Source organism: Salvelinus namaycush, chromosome 30 (genome assembly GCF_016432855.1).
Source record: "Salvelinus namaycush isolate Seneca chromosome 30, SaNama_1.0, whole genome shotgun sequence".
Classification (NCBI taxonomy): Eukaryota; Metazoa; Chordata; class Actinopteri; order Salmoniformes; family Salmonidae; genus Salvelinus; species Salvelinus namaycush.
Genome location: NC_052336.1, coordinates 10,154,518 through 10,174,264, shown reverse-complemented (window position 1 = coordinate 10,174,264; position 19,747 = coordinate 10,154,518). Strand labels below are relative to the sequence as shown.

The 19,747-nt window shown below is 43.2% G+C and overlaps 1 protein-coding gene across 3 annotated transcripts in view; it reads left to right on the top strand.

The window, feature by feature from the left end:
• Positions 1–19,747, top strand: part of LOC120024935 (ubiquitin carboxyl-terminal hydrolase CYLD-like) — a 29,905-nt gene continuing 10,158 nt past the window's right edge. Inside the window, exons 1-8 of one of the 3 annotated variants that reach the window (XM_038969306.1) lie at positions 1–378; positions 3,093–3,469; positions 8,744–8,913; positions 11,867–12,110; positions 13,079–13,387; positions 14,833–14,938; positions 17,903–18,004; positions 18,581–18,697. In XM_038969306.1, the coding sequence (XP_038825234.1) occupies positions 3,392–3,469; positions 8,744–8,913; positions 11,867–12,110; positions 13,079–13,387; positions 14,833–14,938; positions 17,903–18,004; positions 18,581–18,697 (1,126 nt within the window). In that variant the 5' untranslated portion in view covers positions 1–378; positions 3,093–3,391. The remainder of the gene's footprint in view (positions 379–3,092; positions 3,470–8,743; positions 8,914–11,866; positions 12,111–13,078; positions 13,388–14,832; positions 14,939–17,902; positions 18,005–18,580; positions 18,698–19,747) is intronic. The other 2 variants (XM_038969308.1, XM_038969309.1) reach the window with 2 other exon arrangements.

The following is a 19,747-nucleotide window of genomic DNA, read 5'->3' as shown; positions in this document are numbered from 1 at the left end:
ATTGGCACATTCTCAGGCGATATACATTTCGGTGTCTATTGGTTCTGTAAATAATATTTATTGCTCTCGCTATAAGGGCTGCTTCGTTTGTCTGTCAGTATTTAATAGTATAGTCTAAGAGTCGTTCAGAAAAATAGTTATCTACATTAAATGCCGTAGATACCATGCTCTGTGTTGCATGGTGGCAGCTAGCTAGCCAGCAATACTAGCTACTTTGGCTAGCTAATTTCGAGGCTGTCATATCAGTTCTCAGCTGGTTTGCTATCAACAAACTAGCCAGTTAATTGTACAAACGTATCAAAACCTCAGCTACTAAAGGACAGCATTGGAATGAGCAGGTGACATGACACTCCAGCACCGAACTGACGTTTGAATAAGGTAAGAAAACGAGCTAGCTAACGACGTTATGTCAAAATGATAGCTACATTTCGTGTTTGCTTCCTCGTCATACGTCAGATTGCATGGTTTGCTATACTGGCTAGCTAGCCCTACAGCAAACATGTGCTAGTATATGTGCTGTTTTACACTAATTGACATGTTCCATGGGTGTATTCTCAATGAGTGTCCTTCCTCAGCCATGATTTAGCAAGGCCTGGCAGTGACACATTCTTCCTTCTTCTCTCACGCGTCATCATCACTCGCTGCTGCTGACTGGCTTTATTCAGTGATGTCACTGATGGAACTTGCAAGACAACTGCAATAATGATACAATTACTCTGCTGTTAATAATATTGTATTTAATCTGTTGGGGCTTTTGAATGTTGTGATTGAAAATGGAAACATGATGGTGTGTTGTTTAGATAGTCAGTGTTGCATCCCAGTCATTTTATATTCAGGATGTCAGCACCATCAGTACGTGGCTACATTATACATCACACATTCACACTGTTAAAAGGCAAAGCAAACGGGACCAGTGGGCTACTTTCAGATGTAGTTGTCATGTCAGATAATGCCCAAGTAAGCAGTGCTTCTTACTTGGGCATTATCTGACATGCAGTAGTGCATGTTGTTGACCAAGGGTCATTCAATAATGTGTATTTTGAAAGGGCAGAAGGCCTTTTGCCCTCACTCCTTCCTTATGGTAGACTGCTAGAATAACATCACAACATAGTAAAATTCTGTCACGTTCTTTTGCTCACTCCATGCTCCCTCCTCAAGCTCAAATAGGGGCATGGTCAACATTGCATGATAAACAACAAGTCCTCTGTGAAATTTGAAATGTGAAAATTGATGTTAAGCATAGATACACAGCCTAAGAGGAGTTGCAATGCAAACCAAGGCTAACACAGCTGCACCCTGTTATTGAATTTTTTTTTTTTTTTAAAGGTTTTATTTAACCTTTATTTAACTAGGCAAGTCAGTTAAGAATAATTTCTTATTTACAATGACGGCCTACCCCGGCCAAACTCTAACCTGGACGACGCTGGGCCAATTGTGCGCAGCCCTATGGGACTCCCAATCATGGCTGGTTGTGATACAGCCTGCAATCGAACCAGGGTCTGTAGTGAAGCCTCTAGCACTGAGATGCAGTGCCTTAGACTGCTGCACCACTCGAGAGCCTAAAGTTGCTTGATTGATGCTTGATGCACAGACATGAGGTGTGAATAGCCTAGATGTGAGAGTGGCCAGAGAACCATAAAGAGGAGTCATGTCAGTGGTGCTTGGATCCCCCTTTCATATTGGGTTTGTCAAACAAGTCGCCACTGTAATACAGGTGACTCTATTGTTTGTCAGGAAGAGGCGTTTGACTGCTTTAGTCTGTGAATTCCCCCTCACAGCTCCCTTAACACACAGCTAGGGGAAATCCAAAATGTGTTTTGAGTAACATGTTTATAACAGTGTGTTTGAATAACGCTTGGCTTAGATTCCATTTCTGTTAATACTGACAGTAGTACCAAGGCCTGTGTGGCATCACCCATTTCTCATCTTAAGAGGAGAGTATCAACAGGTTTTGAGCATATTATCTGCCTGCTTCAAAATTGCCTTCAGGGTAAAGCCATTTGAATTCAATCAGTTTTTGGACAGCATCCCTGTCAACTTTCTATGCACTTCCATGTTTGCCCATGGAAGAAGTGTTAAGAAAGTTACTTTTTGTACCTGAATGCCAAAACATTCAGGAGATAAAAGTGCTCAAAGTTGATCCATTTTGCATACCCCACCACACCATGAGACATCTGTGTCTTCATCACTGGAAAAGATAAGTGGTTCAGCTTGATATCATTTAAAAGCTTGTCAAACTATTTTATTATTTCTTGAAAAGAAACGTAATATAATTGCCATTTTCTTTTTCCAGAAACTATTAAATAGTTTAACAACCCTATTTGTAAGCTTTTAAATTATATCAATCCCAAACTCTTTATTTTTTCCAGTGATGAAGACATTGCTGTTTCATGGTATGGTGGGGTATGCAAAGAAAGTCAACTTTGAGAACCTTTATCTCCAGAATGTTTTTGCATTCAGCTACAAAAAGTCACTTTCTGAGCACTTCTACACTGGGCAAATATGTATGGAAGGTTTCGTTCAAATCAAAAGGGGAGCTGTCAAAAAGCGATTGAATTCAAATCGATTTTACCCTTATGTCAAATAGGTTTGTCAGGAATCAGAATACAGGTAGTACATTTTTTTTGGCCTATTTGGTTGCAAGATACCGGTAGTACACTGTTAGGCCTAATCATGTTTGTGCTCAACTGGTTTTCACCGTCAGTTTTATGAGGTACAGTAGCAGCCTGTAGCTAATGGTGCAATCAGGCTTCACTCAGATATTAGGTCTACATTCTAATGAGGCTACATCCTGTTTGTTTAGATACCAATTTTAATCTTTGAATGCCATTTATTCAGAGCTTATCCCAGATTTCTATTGCCTAAATGTTTTGTTATTTTCCCGAAAAGGCCAATTTCTTGCAAATCTTTGAAAAACAACTCAATGCTTATTTGGGTTAATATAGCCTAGCCATAGGCCCATTTTTTTGGGGGGGGGGAGAAATTGATCTGGGATTTATAAGTCAGTGATTTAATAGAATTAACCCGGAGGCTTTCCATTACCTTTTAACAACATTGTCATAATAACACCATGCCTTTCTTTTCATACACAGGTCCTTCGAAGTACATTGGGGCATGCAGGCAGACAGTTGAGACCGTTATGAGGGCACCCCAGGCCAGCAGGAGCCTGTGAGCGACCATAACACCCTCTCTGTCTACTCTCTAACCAGACAAACTTCCCTTCAGGTGGTAGGCCTAGTTTCTCTCTCACCCTTGCTATGCCCTTGTCACTGCTTTGGGGATAGAGGAACGTCCATAAAGGGAAGCGAGAGGGGCTTCATATTGGGTTAGTTAGACAGGCGGACCCTGTATTTCCCCCTGCTATGCCCCAGCTGCCCCAGCCCCTAAAGCCATGAGCTCTGCCCTGTGGAGCCAGGAGAAGTCCAGTGGAGGATTCAGGGAGGACTGGCGCTTCTACATGGTGGTCAAGGTAAATATACATATGTTTAAAGAGCCACTGAACATTCCGACTGTCACGTGTGTTTTTCTGTTGCTCATTAGAAAAAAACTGATTTCACTCTTGTAATGTGGTTGTTCCACTAAAAGTTTTGAGATTATCCTTCGTTACTTAGAGTTAATTTGTGTTTAAGTACGGTACCCTGCATCACAACTTCATTGCTCCAGACCAGCGCAAGGGGGAGTTAGAGCACTGATTATGCTTTTGGATAAACCTGCATAAACCTAAATAGAAACTGATAACTGTGCACGACTTCAGTATTACTTACTAAAACTGTTTTTACACTAAGGTTTTCATTATTTTATTTTGTTAGGATTATTTTTCTCTTACTGTAGTAGTGTAGCCCACTCCCGACCGGGCACGTTGCACAGCGTCTGAGTGGTGCAACGGTCTAAGGCAGTGCAAGCTGTGTTGCTACAGATGCTGGTTCAATACCCGTGCCGGCCTCGACTGGGAGACTGAGATGACTGTAGGTTTTTGGTTTCTCTCACTCTAAAAACAGAAATAAATTATTCTAAATAACAAACTGGCTTTATTTACAAATTAGTAACAATGTCTCATCCAATGTTCAAGAATGGCCTTTTTCTCACTCATTTTACGTTATTTGAAAACAAAATCATCTCCAAAATATAATTTTTTAAACAAAGCGATTATTATTAATTTAGAATTATATAAAAACCCCTTGGATATTCTTACAGATATATTATTAACCCTGTTATTAGCAGGACAATACAGTTGAAGTCGGAAGTTTACATACACTTAGGTTAGAGTCATTAAAACTCGTTTTTCAACCACTTCACAAATGTCTTGTTAACACACAATTCCAGTGGGTCACTAAGTTGACTGCCTTTAAAAAGCTTGGAAAATTCCAGAAAATTATGTCTTGGCTTTAGAAGCTTCTGATTGGCTGATTGACATCATTTGAGTCAATTGGAGGTGTACTTGTGGATATATTTCAAGGCCTACCTTCAAACTCAGTGCCTCTTTGCTTGGCATAATGGGAAAATCAAAAGAAATCAGCCAAGACCTCCAGAAGTTGTAGACCTCCACAAGTCTGGTTCATCCTTGGGATCAATTTCCAAACGCCTGAAGGTACCACATTCATCTGTACAAACAATAGTACGCAAGTATAAACACCATGGGACCACGCAGCCGTCATACCGCTCAGGAAGGAGATGCGTTCTGTCTCCTAAAGATGAACGTACTTTGGTGAGAAAAGTGCAAATCAATCCCAGAACAACAGCAAAGGACCTTGTGAAGATGCTGGAGGAAACTGGTACAAAAGTATCTATATCCACAGTAAAACGAGTCCTATATCAACATAACCTGAAAGGCCACTCAGCAAGAAAGAAGCCACTGCTCCAAAACCGCCATAAAAAAGCCAGACTAGGGTTTGCAACTGCACATGGGGACAAATATCGTACTTTTTGGAGAAACGTCCTCTGGTCTGATGAAACAAAAATAGAACTGTTTGACCATAATGACCATTGTTATTAGAGGTCGACCGACTATGATTTTTCAACGCCTATACCGATTATTGGAGGACCAAAAAAAGACAATACCGATTAATTAGCCAATTTTATTTTTTATTTGTAATAATGACAATTACAACAATACTGAATGAACACTTATTTTAACTTAATATAATACATCAATAAAATAATTTTAGCCTCAAATAAATAATGAAACATGTTCAATTTGGTTTAAATAATACAAAAACAAAGCGTTGGAGAAGAAAGTAAAAGTGCAATATGTGCCATGTAAAAAAAGCTCACGTTAAAGTTCCTTGCTCAGAACATGAGAACATATGAAAGCTGGTGGTTCCTTTTAACATGAGTCCTCAATATTCCCAGGTAAGAAGTTTTAGGTTGTAGTTATTATAGGAATTATAGGACTATTTCTCTCTATACAATTTGTATTTCATATACCTTTGACTATTGGATGTTCTTATAGGCACTTTAGTATTGCCAGTGTAACAGTATAGCTTCCGTCCCTCTCCTCGCTCCTACCTCGAAGCAGCATTACCCATGCAGAGCAAGGGGAACAACTACTCCAAGTCTCAGAGCGAGTGACGTTTGAAACGCTATTAGCGCGCACCCCGCTAACTAGCTAGCCATTTCACATCGGTTACACCAGCCTAATCTCGGGAGTTGATAGGCTTGAAGTCATAAACAGCGCAATGCTTGAAGCATTGCGAAGAGCTGCTGGCAAATGCACGAAAGTGCTGTTTGAATGAATGCTTACGAGCCTGCTGGTGCCTACCATCGCTCAGTTAGACTGCTCTATCAAATCATAGACTTAATTATAACATAATAACACACAGAAATACGAGCCTTTGGTCGTTAAAATGGTAGAATCCGGAAACTATCATTTCGAAAACAACGTTTATTCTTTCAGTGAAATACGGAACCGTTCCGTATTTTATCTAACAGATGGCATCCCTAAGTCTAAATATTGCTGTTACATTGTACAACCTTCAATGTTATGTCATAATTATGTACAATTCTGGCAAATTAACTACGGCCTTTGTTAGGAATAAATGGACTTCACACAGTTCGCAATGTTCCAGGCGGCCCAAACTGCTGCATATACCCTGACTGCTTGCACGGAACGCAAGAGAAGTGACAAAATTTCCATAATTATAAGAAATTCATGTTAGCAGGCAATATTAACTAAATATGCAGGTTTAAAAATATATACTTGTGTATTGATTTTAAAGAAATGCATTGATGTTTATGGTTAGGTACATTGGTGCAACGACAGTGCTTCTTTCGTAAATGCGCTTGTTAAATCATCACCCATTTGTTGAAGTAGGCTGTGATTCAATGAGAAATTAACAGGCACCGCATCGATTATATGCAACGCAGGACACGCTAGATAAACTAGTAATATCATCAACCATGTGTAGTTAACTAGTGATTATGTTAAGATTGATTGTTTTTTATAAGATAAGTTTAATGCTAGCTAGCAAATTACCTTGGCTTCTTGCTGCCCTTGCGTAACAGGCTCCTCGTGGAGTGCAATGTAAGGCAGGTGGTTAGAGCATTGGACTAGTAACCGGAAGGTTGCAAAAACGAATCTCCGAGCTGACAAGGTAAAAATCTGTCGTTCTGCCCCTGAACAAGGCAGTTAACTCATCGTTCCTAGGCCGTCATTGAAAATAAGAATGTGTTCTGAACTGACTTGTCTAGTTAAATAAAGGTGTTAAAAAAAATATATATTTTTAAATCGGCAAATCGGTGTCCAAAAATACAGATTACCGATTGTTATGAAAACTTGAAATCGGCCCTAATTAATCGGCCATTCTGATTAATCGGTCGACCTCTAATTGTTATGTTTGGAGGAAAAAAGGGGAGGCTTGCATGTCGAAGAATATCATCCTAACCGTGAAGCACGGGGGTGGCAGCATCATGTTGTGGGGGTGCTTTGCTGCAGGAGGGACTGGTGCACTTCACAAAATATATGGCATCATGAGGAAGGAAAATTTGTGTTTTTATATTGAAGCAACATCTCAAGACCTCAGTCAGGAAGTTAAAGCTTGGTTGCAAATGGGTCTTCCAAATGGACAAAGACCCCAAGCATACTTCCAAAGTTGTGGCAAAATGGCTTAAGGACAACAAAGTCAAGGTATTGGAGTGGCCATCACAAAGCCCTGACCTCAATCCCATAGAAAATTTGTGGGCAGAACTGAAAAGGCGTGTGCGAGCAAGGAGGCCTACAAACCTGACTCAGGTACACCAGCTCTGTCAGGAGGAATGGGCCATAATTCACCCAACTTATTGTGGGAAGCTTGTGGAAGGCTACCCAAAATGTTTGACCCAAGTTAAACAATTTAAAGGCAATGCTACCAAATACTAATTGAGTGTATGTAAACTTCTGACCCACTGGGAATGTGATGAAAGAAATAAAAGCTGAAATAAAGCAATCATTCTATTACTGTTCTGACATTTCACATTCTTAAAATAAAGTGGTGATCCTAACTGACCTAAGACAGGGAATTTTTACTAGGATTAAATGTCGGGAATTGTGAAAAACTGAGTCTAAATGTATTTGGCTAAGGTGTATGTAAACTTCCGACTTCAACTGTATATACTGGTCATGGTTCCAGAGTGGCGCACAATGGGATTGCCTTGCCGTTCTCCAGCTGTATCCACTGAAAGCGCATGAGGTTCAAGGCACGAGGGCAGGCGGCATGGGTTTGGGCTGCAGAGCCTCGCACAGAAGACAGACCTAGCCCATGGGGGAGGAAGGGGGGTGGTCCCCCACCCCGCCACACTGGGTAGCACAGAACAACACTTTAAGGGGCATTGCACTAATAATGCTGCTGACTAGGGAAACGTTCCCGCTGTTCTTAGTGCCAGTCTGCACGTTCAAACTAAAACAATGTAACTAATAATGGCATCTTTATGCTTTCGTTAATAAAATAATGATAAAAATACTCTTTCAAAATGCCGATGTTTGTTTGTTTATTTAGTTATGGATCCATAACGAATTACAATGGGAATAAATATCACTGAATTACAGAAATATTGGAACAAAGTTGTCTAATAAAGGTAAACAAATGGTTTCTAACTGGAAAATACTCTTTCAAACACACACACGGTCACGTTGTACAGCGCCATTATGGCTATTAGTGAGACTGTTTAAATAAGCTACCTGCTGTCTATGCTATGGGGTAGAGAGTAATCACCGCAGCTGTTCACCCCATGTTAGTGGACTAATGGACATCATCAAATCAAAACCCTATCTTCATTTACCCATTGACGCACAGATGTTCCAAACTCTGTTTTAGACTGACTTTATGAGCAAAATTATCCTATTTACACTTTGTAGTCTGACACTAGAAAAACTTTTTCTGGCTCATATGATGCCACATAGGTTTAAAAGGGATTCGTTGCTTTTTAAAAGCAGTTGCTCTTTAAGAAATTCCTGAATTTTGGGTTTATTCAAGATTTTGTTCATATTTGTTTATTTATTTATCAAGGCCTGTGTATCGAAAAGGGTTTATTTTTTGTGCTTCATATTTTGTTTTTTCGGCTATTGTGTGTTTGAGAGTCAACTCAGGAAGGTAAGTCCTGATGTACTAATGGGTATCTTCGATTATGTTTGAATTGGCTCTTTATTCCCTATATAATGCACTACATCAGCCCAATGGGCCCTGGTCAAAAGCAGTGTACTAAATAGGGAATAGGGTGCCATTTCTAACACAGCCTGAGTCCCTTAATAAGTCAACACAATTCTGCTAAGGAGTGTACAGTGGAGAAGCCTCCCCAGAAGACCCAGAGGATACCCCGGGGCAGCCTGGGACAGGCCTGCCAGGAGAGGAACAGCCTGGGGCGCACGCTACCCCCCAGCAAGGGCAAGAGGAGCCTACGCGTCCTGGACCAGACCAACGTGGTGCTGAGCCTGGATGAGCGGTTGGTCTAATTAATGGATAGTGACACTATCATGCTATATAGCAAATTTAAAAAAGACAAGACAAAGTTCGAAAAACAACAATACTCACATTTGACATACAGTCGTGACCAAAACATTTGAGAATTACATAAATATACATTTTTACTAAGCCTGCTGCCTCAGTTTGTATGATGGCAATTTGCATATACTCCAGAATGTTATGAAGAGTGATCAGATGAATTGCAATTAATTGCAATGTCCCTCTTTGCCATGCAAATGAACTGAATCCCCCCAAAACATTTCCACTGCATTTCAGCCCTGCCACAAAAGGACCAGCTGACATGTCAGTGATTCTCTCGTTAACACAGGTTTGAGTGTTGACGAGGACAAGGCTGGATATCACTCTGTCATGTTGATTGAGTTCGAATAACAGACTGGAAGCTTCAAAAGGAGGGTGGTGCTTGCAATCATTGTTCTTCCATGGTTACCTACAAGGAAACACGTGCCGTCATCATTGCTTTGGACAAAAAGGGCTTCACAGGCAAGGATATTGCTGCCAGTAAGATTGCACCTAAATCAACAATTTATCGGATCATCAAGAACTTCAAGGAGAGCGGTTAAATTGTTGTGAAGAAGGCTTCAGGACGCCCAATAAAGTCCAGCAAGCGCCAGGACTGTCTCATAAAGTTGATTCAGCTGCGGGATCGCGGCACCACCAGTACAGAGCTTGCTCAGGAATGGCAGCAGGCAGGTGTGAGTGCATCTGCACGCACAGTGAGGTGAAGACTTTCGGAGGATTGCCTGGTGTCAAGAAGGGCAGCAAAGAAGCCACTTCTCTCCAGGAAAAACATCAGGGACAGACTGATATTCTACAAAAGGTACAGGTATTGGACTGCTGAGGACTGGGGTAAAGTCATTTTCTCTGATGAATCCCCTTTCCGATTGTTTGAGGCATCCGGAAAAAAGCTTGTCCGGAGAAGACAAGGTGAGCACTACCATCAGTCCTGTGTCATGCCAACAGTAAAGCATCCTGAGACCATTCATGTGTGGGGTTGCTTCTCAGCCAAGGGAGTGGGCTCACTCACAATTTTGCCTAAGAACACAGCCATGAATAAAGAATGGTACCAACACATCCTCCGAGAGCAACTTCTCCCAACCATCCAGGAACAGTTTGGTGACGAACAATGCCTTTTCCAGCATGATGGAGCACCTTGCCATAAGGCAAAAGTGATAACTAAGTGGCTCGAGGAACCAAACATCGATATTTTGGGTCCATGGCCAGGATACTCCCCAGACCTTAATCCCATTGAGAACTTGTGGTCAATCCTCAAGAGGTGGGTGGACAAACAAAAACCCACAAATTCTGACTAACTCCAAGCATTGATTATGCAAGAATGGGCTGCCATCAGTCAGGATGTGGGCCAGAAGTTAATTGACAGCATGCCAGGGCGGATTGCAGAGGTCTTGAAAAAGAAGGGTCAACACTGCAAATATTGACACTCTGCATCAACTTCATGTAATTGTCAATAAAAGCCTTTGACACTTATGAAATGCTTGTAATTATACTTCAGTATTCCATAGTAACATCTGACAAAAATATCTAAAGACACTGAAGCAGCAAAGTTTGTGGAAATTAATATTTGTGTCATTCTCAAAACCTTTGGCCACGACTGTACACTACATGACTAAAAGTATGTGGACAACTGCTCATCAAACATCTCATTCTAAAATCATGGGCATTAATATGGAGTTGTACCCCCCCTTTCGCTTCTATAAAAGCCTCCACTCTTCTGGGAAGAATTTCCACTTGATGTTGGAACATTGCTGCGGGGACTTGCTTCCATTCAGCCACAAAAGCATTAGTGAGGTCGGGCACTGATTTTGGCCGAATAGGCCTGGCTCGCCGTCGGCGTTCCAAATCATCCCGAAGGTGTTTGATGGCGTTGAGGTCAGGACTCTGTGCAGGCCAGTCAAGTTCTTCCACTCAGAGCTTGACAATCCATTTCTGTAAGGACCTCGCTTTGTGCACTGGGACATTGTCATGTTGAAACAGTAAAGGGCCTTCCCCAAACTGTTGCCACAAAGTTGGAAGCACAGAATCATCTAGAATGTAACTGTATGCTGTCGTGTTAAGATTTCCCTTCACTGGGACTAAGAGGCCTAGCCCGAACCATGAAAAACAGCCCCAGACCGTTATTCCTCCTCCACCAAACTTTACAGTTGGCACTATGCATTGGGGCAGGTAGCGTTCTCCTGGCATCCGCCAAACCCAGATTTGTCTGTCGGACTGCCAGATGGTGAAGCGTGATTCATCACTCCAGAGAACACGTTTCCACTGCTCCAGAATCCAATGGCAGTGAGCTTTACACCACTCCAGCCGATCCTTGGCATTGCGCATGGTAATCTTAGGCTTGTGTGCGGCTGCTCAGCCATGGAAACCCATTTCATGACACTCCCGACGAACAGTTCTTGTGCTGACGTTGCTTCCAGAGGCAGTTTGGAACTTGGTAGTGAGTGTTGCAACCGAGAACAGACAATTTTTACACCCTTCAGTACTCGCGGTCCCATTCTGTGAGCTTGTGGCCTACCACTTCGCAGCTGAGCTGTTGTTGCTCCTAGACGTTTCCACTTCACAATAACGACACTTACAGTTGATTGGGGCAGGGCAGAAATTTGACTAATTGATATGTTGGAAAGGTGGCATCCTTTGACTTCAGTAAGGCCATTCTACTGCCAATGTTTGTCTATGGGGATTATATGGCTCTGTGCTTGATTTTATACACATGTCAGCAACGGGTTTAGCTGAAATAGCAGCATCCACTAATTTGAAGGGGTGTCCACATACTTTTGTACCTATAGTGTATGATATATTGACATGTTTTTGTAACTTTCAAATTTTCTTGTGTTTTCCTCTGGGATTCAAATGTACATGTTGTTGTGTGTTTTGATTTGCAATCAATTCATTCAATTCAGGGATGTCCTGGAGCTGGATGAGAAGCTAGCTGAGCTGCTGTTCCCCATCACCAACTGTGAGGAGCGCTATGCCCTGCTGTGCAACAAGCCCCGGCTAGAGCGGGCCAGAGACATCGACTGTGGCTCCAAGGTGCGCGTGCAGCTGCGTTCGGGGGATGAACCTTTGCCCGGGGTAGTCCGATTTAAAGGATCTCTCCTCCCAGACAGGGCTCTCTCCGGGGTTTGGTTTGGAGTGGAGCTGCTGGTGAGAAACCTCATCTTTACTGTTCTTTTAAAATGCACTTTGTAAGCAATTGACCCTCAGTTACGTATATAGAATAACTTTATTTGTCACAGAGGGAACTTCAGTTATGTGTGATATCGCCTGTAATTTGATTTTTGTGAAATGTTCCCTGAGGATTTCATAACAGTTAAGCTAGTAAATGGACTCTCTCTCATGCCGTAGCCTACGTTCTGTAAAGATGCAGTAAAATAGCGGGCTACAAATGCTTGTTTATTGGAGCACAATGTTGTGTCCAGTTGTAGGCTGGGTGAGTGGGTGGAGCCGGACGAGAGGCTGACCCTTGCTCACTATAAAGGGTTTAGCACATTATTGGGTTTCAGATCAGCGTCTTGATTGAATGCCAGACTTGTATCACGATTGAGAATACTAACCACACATTTACAGTCAACAATGTTTACTTATCTTGATCATACAAACATAAATTGAATGATGCCAATACTGAAAAGCCCTACATGGCACTCAAGAAGAAGTGCAGTGTTGCAGTGTATAGGATCATGTAACTACACCCTCTTAACTGTCCATTATCCCTGTGTAAGAGCAAAGATTATTCAGTTCGGTGCCTGACGGCTACTCTCTGCAATGAAACATTTTGAGTATGCTGTTATGCCCTCCGCACTATCGATCTGAAACCCTCATCATCCCAGATGTATGATGATCACTTCCCTGTTCCCTCCCCTGTGGAATGCTGAATAGGCAGCTCACTGTAATGACAGCTCATGCCTCTTGTATCAGCTCAGCCCAGTGCTAGGCTTTTCCTGTGATGGTTAGGGTAAGGGTTACTGAAGACGTTAAGGGTCAGGGAAATTCTTTGGCATTACTGTGTGAAGGATTAGGGGAAGGATTAGTGTGTCTGAGTAAGCCACATGCGACTGGCACTCACAGGTTATCCCACGTTTAACATACTGTATGTAACCTATGCCTCTACTTAGGAGGAGGGCAGAGGCCAGGGCTTCACAGAGGGCTCCTACCAGGGCCGACAGCTGTTCCGCTGTGAGGATGAGTGCGGGGTGTTTGTTGCCCTGGACAAGCTGGAGCTGTGGGATGACGAGGAAGAGGAGCTGGGAGAGCTAGAGGTGGATCACGTCACCCTGGTGGAGGAAGAGATGGATTTCCATCAGCTGGAGATCAACTCCAGGGTCCTGGTCCAGACCAGAGAGGGACCGGAGAGAGGAACCATCATCTTCTGTGACCTGCTGCCTGGGAATGAGAGCCTGGGGTACTATGTGGGAGTAGACATGGTAAGGCTTGAGACGCTGGTCCCATACTGGGGCCTTACTGAGTGGGACCTCTTCAACCTGCTCCTGTCTGCTGTAGAATGGCGGACTGGCAATGTAAATACTGTGAGAATGGAGGTTACCTTCTCCTCTGCTGTTAACACTAGGTAAACATATATAATAATGCTGTATTTATAGAACATGGCTAACAATTTGTAAATTACATCTCAATTTAGGTAAAAGGCTAGTTCAAGTAGCCCCTGTAATGTTGTTTGTATGATTTGATTGTCTATCCTGATAAGCAAAGATAATTCATAATGTTTATTTAGCCAGCTGCTGGTGTCGATGTTGCCAATGTAATCAGATGGCATAGCAGTTAAGGAAGGGGAACATGCATAATGACAGAGGCATTTGACTGCAGGTTGTTAGTAGCAGCAGCAGTGAGCCTACTCGGTCTACTCTGGCCTGGGACACACACAAAGGGCAGTAGTCATGCGGGGAGCTGGGGAGTGAGGTAAAGTTGCAGTCTGCGTCCCCAATGGCACCCTATTCCCTATGCAGTGAACTACTTTTGACTAGAGGCCAATGGGCCCAAATGTAGTGCACTAAATAGGCAATAGGGTGCCATAGGGGACGCAGCTACAGCACTGGGCTGTATGACCAGTAGCATGGCACAGGGCCAGCGGGTTGGCCCGGCAGCCGAGGAAAGGAGAGGAGAGTCCACTGCTCCATCCACGCTGCTCCAGCCTCGCCCAGCATACAGGGAACATCAACAACACTCTGACACGCCATATACAAAACAGCTTAGCATTAGGTGATATTTGTGTAACGTTTTTGTTTATTTGGATCTATTTTTGCCAACAATGGGGTCAACCTTCCAAGAGTACATAGATTAGTGTGGTGGAGTGGAGCAACCAGTACTGGAGAACTTTGACCCTGCTTCCTGGGGATTGGAATAAGCACCCCTCTGTTTTGAGACGCGGGGAGGTACATTTTGAGAAATGAGAGAGGGAAAGTTAAGAGAGGTGTTGAAGTTCAAGTGCAGACAGAGGACCATTACTGGGTGGAGGGGGTAGTTGACTGGAGAGAGAAGAGCAGACAGAGGACCATTACTGGGTGGAGGAGGTAGTTGACTGGAGAGAGAAGAGCAGACAGAGGACCATTACTGGGTGGAGGAGGTAGTTGACTGGAGAGAGAAGAGCAGACAGAGGACCATTACTGGGTGGAGGAGGTAGTTGACTGGAGAGAGAAGAGCAGACAGAGGACCATTACTGGGTGGAGGGGGTAGTTGACTGGAGAGAGAAGAGCAGACAGAGGACCATTACTGGGTGGAGGAGGTAGTTGACTGGATAGAGAAGCGCTATCGTAGTGATGACAGGACTGCTGCTGAGACTGGGACTGTAAGTACAGGTTGTAGGAGATGAGGAACGCCCGCAGCAGTAATCGGTTGCTGTCTCCGCCTCTTCCAGGACAATCCTATTGGGGACTGGGATGGTGTTATCGACGGGAAGCTGCTATGTAATTTTGCCAGTCTGGAACACACCCGTCTAGTGCCCATCTGTGACATAATGCCAGGTGAGTCCAGCAGTCCGGTAGTCTATTCTCGTTTTTTTCCTCACATCAAATGTATATAGTTATTTCAATTTATAGCAATTTCACCAAGTGCAAATCTATATATTTTTAATATTCTCTCCCTTATCCTATGAATGATAACTGAAGAAGCTTCAGGTATTGCCTATTAGCCATATAGTCAGTCAGGCAGTTATGAGTGTAGTATTTGTGGTGTGGTGTGAGTGCACACCAGAGTGTTGTGTGTTAGTGTTTTGCTGGCAGCAGTAACAGTAGCAGCAGCAGCAGCAGTAACAGCAGCAGCAGCAGCAGTAGTAACAGCAGCAGCAGCAGTAGTAACAGCAGCAGCAGCAGTAGTAACAGCAGCAGCAGCAGTAGTAACAGCAGCAGCAGCAGTAGTAACAGCAGCAGCAGCAGTAGTAACAGCAGCAGCAGCAGTAGTAACAGCAGCAGTAACAGTAACAGCAGCAGTAACAGTAACAGCAGCAGTAACAGCAGCAACAGTAACAGCAGTAACAGTAACAGCAGTAACAGTAACAGTAACAGCAGCAGTAACAGCAGCAGTAACAGCAGCAGTAACAGTAACAGTAACAGCAGCAGTAACAGTAACAGCAGTAACAGTAACAGCAGTAACAGCAGTAACAGCAGCAGTAACAGTAACAGTAACAGCAGCAGTAACAGTAACAGCAGTAACAGTAGCAGCAGTAACAGCAGTAACAGTAACAGCAACAGTAACAGCAGCAGTAACAGCAGTAACAGTAACAGCAGTAACAGCAGCAGTAACAGCAGCAGTAACAGCAGCAGTAACAGCAGCAGCAGTAACAGCAGCAGCAGTAACAGCAGCAGCAGTAACTGCAGCAGCAGTAACTGCAGTAACAGCAGCAGCAGCAGTAACAGCAGCAGCAGTAACAGCAGCAGCAGTAACAGCAGCAGCAGTAACAGCAGCAGCAGTAACAGCAGCAGCAGTAACAGCAGCAGTAACAGTAACAGCAACAGCAACAGTAACAGTAACAGCAACAGCAGCAGTAACAGCAGCAGCAGCAGCAACAGCAGCAGCAGCAGTAACAGCAGCAGTAACAGCAGCAGCAGTAACAGCAGCAGCAGCAGCAGTAACAGCAGCAGCAGCAGCAGTAACAGCAGCAGCAGCAGCAGTAACAGCAGCAGCAGCAGCAGCAACAGCAGCAGCAACAGTAACAGCAGCAGTAACAGCAGCAGTAACAGCAGCAGTAACAGCAGCAGCAGCAGCAGTAACAGCAACAGTAACAGCAGCAGTAACAGTAACAGCAGCAGTAACAGTAACAGCAGCAGCAGCAGTAACAGTAACAGTAACAGCAGCAGTAACAGTAACAGTAACAGCAGCAGTAACAGCAGCAGTAACAGTAACAGCAACAGTAACAGTAACAGCAGCAGTAACAGTAACAGTAACAGCAGTAACAGTAACAGCAGTAACAGTAACAGTAACAGTAACAGCAGCAGTAACAGTAACAGCAGCAGTAACAGTAACAGTAACAGCAGTAACAGTAACAGTAACAGTAACAGCAGCAGCAGTAACAGTAACAGTAACAGCAGCAGCAGCAGCAGCAGTAACAGCAGCAGTAACAGCAGCAGTAACAGTAACAGTAACAGCAGCAGCAGCAGCAGCAGTAACAGCAGCAGTAACAGCAGCAGTAACAGTAACAGTAACAGTAACAGCAGCAGCAGCAGTAACAGCAGCAGTAACAGCAACAGCAACAGCAACAGCAACAGCAGCAGTAACAGCAGCAGTAACAGCAGCAGTAACAGTAACAGCAGCAGTAACAGTAACAGCAGCAGTAACAGTAACAGCAGCAGTAGCAGCAGCAGTAACAGCAGCAGCAGCAGCAGTAACAGTAGCAGTAACAGCAGCAGTAACAGTAACAGCAGCAGTAACAGTAACAGCAACAGCAACAGCAGCAGTAACAGCAGCAGTAACAGCAGCAGTAACAGCAACAGCAGTAACAGCAACAGCAGCAGTAACAGCAGCAGTAACAGTAACAGCAGTAACAGTAACAGCAGCAGTAACAGTAACAGCAGCAGTAACAGCAGCAGTAGCAGCAGCAGTAACAGCAGCAGCAGCAGCAGTAACAGTAGCAGTAACAGCAGCAGTAACAGTAACAGCAGCAGCAGCAACAGTAACAGCAGCAGTAACAGTAACAGTAACAGCAGCAGTAACAGTAACAGTAACAGCAGCAGTAACAGTAACAGCAGCAGTAACAGTAACAGCAGCAGTAGCAGTAACAGTAACAGTAACAGCAGCAGTAACAGTAACAGCAGCAGTAGCAGCAGCAGTAACAGCAGCAGCAGCAACAGAGGCTCTTTTGTTTGATGGCTCTGCTTGTTTTTGAAAGTCAAGTGAGATGCTGCTCCTCTCAGCCTCTTGTTTTCGCCATTGGTTTTATTGATTTGTTTGTGTGTTCTGTCTGACTCTGAACCCCAAAAATGGTTCAGATGCTTTGACATTCTTGGTCTTCTTGGACATACTTGAAGCGTGTGTGTGTTGTGGGGGGAAGGGGGCGTATATTCCGTTAATGCATTTTCTCTTTGAAAAGCTTTTTGCTCTCTGAAAACTAAGACTGATAATGTTCACCTGTACTTGAAGTCTATGGTATTGAGTGAAAGTATGCTTTTCACTTTGCATCAGTCTTTGTGATTAACTGAGTAAATATTGCTATTTTGTACAATTATAAAGCCCTTCCCACTGCTTTACCAGGCTCCACAGCCACCAATCATTATTAGGCCTATTTCCTGTTGTAGCAGGCCTGTACTTTGTAATGGTGCTATGATGGGGGGGTGTATATATATATATATATATATATATATATATATATATATTGTATATCTGCCAGCACCTGCAACAAGACACACGGCTGTGCACTGTAGGGTTTTAGCACAGGGGGATGGGTATATCAGTGTTGTTCCACACTGTTGTTATACTGGACTGTTTGTTTGCAGAGTACTCCATGCAGGACCAGAGGCTGCAGAAGCACAGTTTTACCCCCAGAGGCAGCAGCAGTGACAAGTCCTCCTCTGGCCAAAGCAAACCAAAGAGCAAAGGTACTGCTGTTGGCTTCAAGTGGATGTACTAGCTAACACTATAACACTTTAACATGGTGTTAGTGTGCTGATGTGATATTGGTTGAGGGTTCTGTCATTGGAATGTTGTGAGGGAAATCATATCTGGAATGTTGAGGGAAATCATATCAATGAGGCATGATGACAAAATTTTGGAAAATAGAAGTTTTGCCAGATTACATCTGTGTGAATGGCCAATTTGGATTCCAGAGCTGATGTGAATGGTGTGGAGTGGTGAGAGTTACCGAACCTTTGTGTTCCTTGCATGGCTACTGACCTGCTCAGTGTGCTGACAATCTGCCTCCGTTCCCTCTCTCTATGCCTTTCTCTCTCCCTCCTCTCCCCACCTATCCCGCTGTCATTAAAGAACGCCTCATAATAATGGCTGCATTGGAGTAAATGGAATGGTATGAAAAACATGGTTTTCATGGGTTGGATACCATTCCATTCACTCCATTCCAGCCATTATTATGAGCTGTTCTCTCCCCAGCAGCCTCCACTGTAGCAAACACATACCTGCTTCTTTTCTGTTTCTCTGTTGACTTGTGTTATCTCCAGGCTTAGGTCTTCAGTGTGGGAGTAGAAGCAAGTCAGAGTTGTATTATACTTTAAATGGCAGCTCTGTTGACCACCCAGTCCAGGCCAAATCCAAAAGCACATGGTACATTGATGAAGGTAAAGCCCCAGCAAGATACAGTACTGAGACTCCCATCTGTCTTGATAGCAGGGTCCCGTTAATGCATGGTTGTTCTACAGTATTCATTTACCAATCAGTGAACAAATAAAGAATGCGTTTGATCTTTAACTTGATTAAAAAAGCTTGCTATCAAGACTAGGGCTGTGATGATACCAGTATCTAGATACTTTTTCCATGGCAAAAATAAAATCAGGAAGCAGATCAAACTCTTTTGGTCCTTTTTAAAATACCTGCTGTATGTAAAATAGTGTGTTCTATAGTTTGGAAAATAAATACTTGTGACTGGATGACAACATAATGAGGATTATTTTTCTAAAGAAGTTAAATCCGCTTTGTGTTTTGTTTCCTTGCCACGATACTAATGAGTATCGTGATACTGGTTTTGTCCCGGCCCTGATCAACACCCTTCACTGAGAGTCCTCTATCTATTCATTCCCATTAACTGTGAGGTCCACCTGCATGGTGTAATTGCTGTGGCATGGTCTTTATCAAATCACAAAAAGGCTTTTAATAATGTCTTGCATTTTTTCTTAAATTAGGTAAAGTACTGTACTTTATTCTTGATAGTTTCCTGTAAGCATTAGTGAAAGCCTTCAGTACTGGGTTTAAGTGAGGACATGTAGATATGTTTCATGGGGGATAGTGTGGGGTAGTTTAGGTAGGTAGTTTACGTGGGGTCAAAGATCATGTTCCTTACAGCATGGTGGTGATGAATGGATAATTACACAAGTGAAACCAAGGGATTAAAAATCATTGAGTCATGTAAAGCCTGTGTGTAAAGTTATGGAGCTATCAGTGGGGGTGAGGGGTGACTCTAGGGTGAGGAAGACCCAGTGGAGATGACTCCTCTATGTCGCAGGAATGAGAGAAATCCTGTCACAGCTGTTTCCTCTGTTCTGTTTCATCACCTCTGTTTTGTTTTTCATCACTGCCTTCTTACCCATATGTTCAGGTCCATCATATTCATATTTGATGGTGTATTGTATTTTCCATTGGTGATGTGATGATCTTGTGACTCACCCATCTCT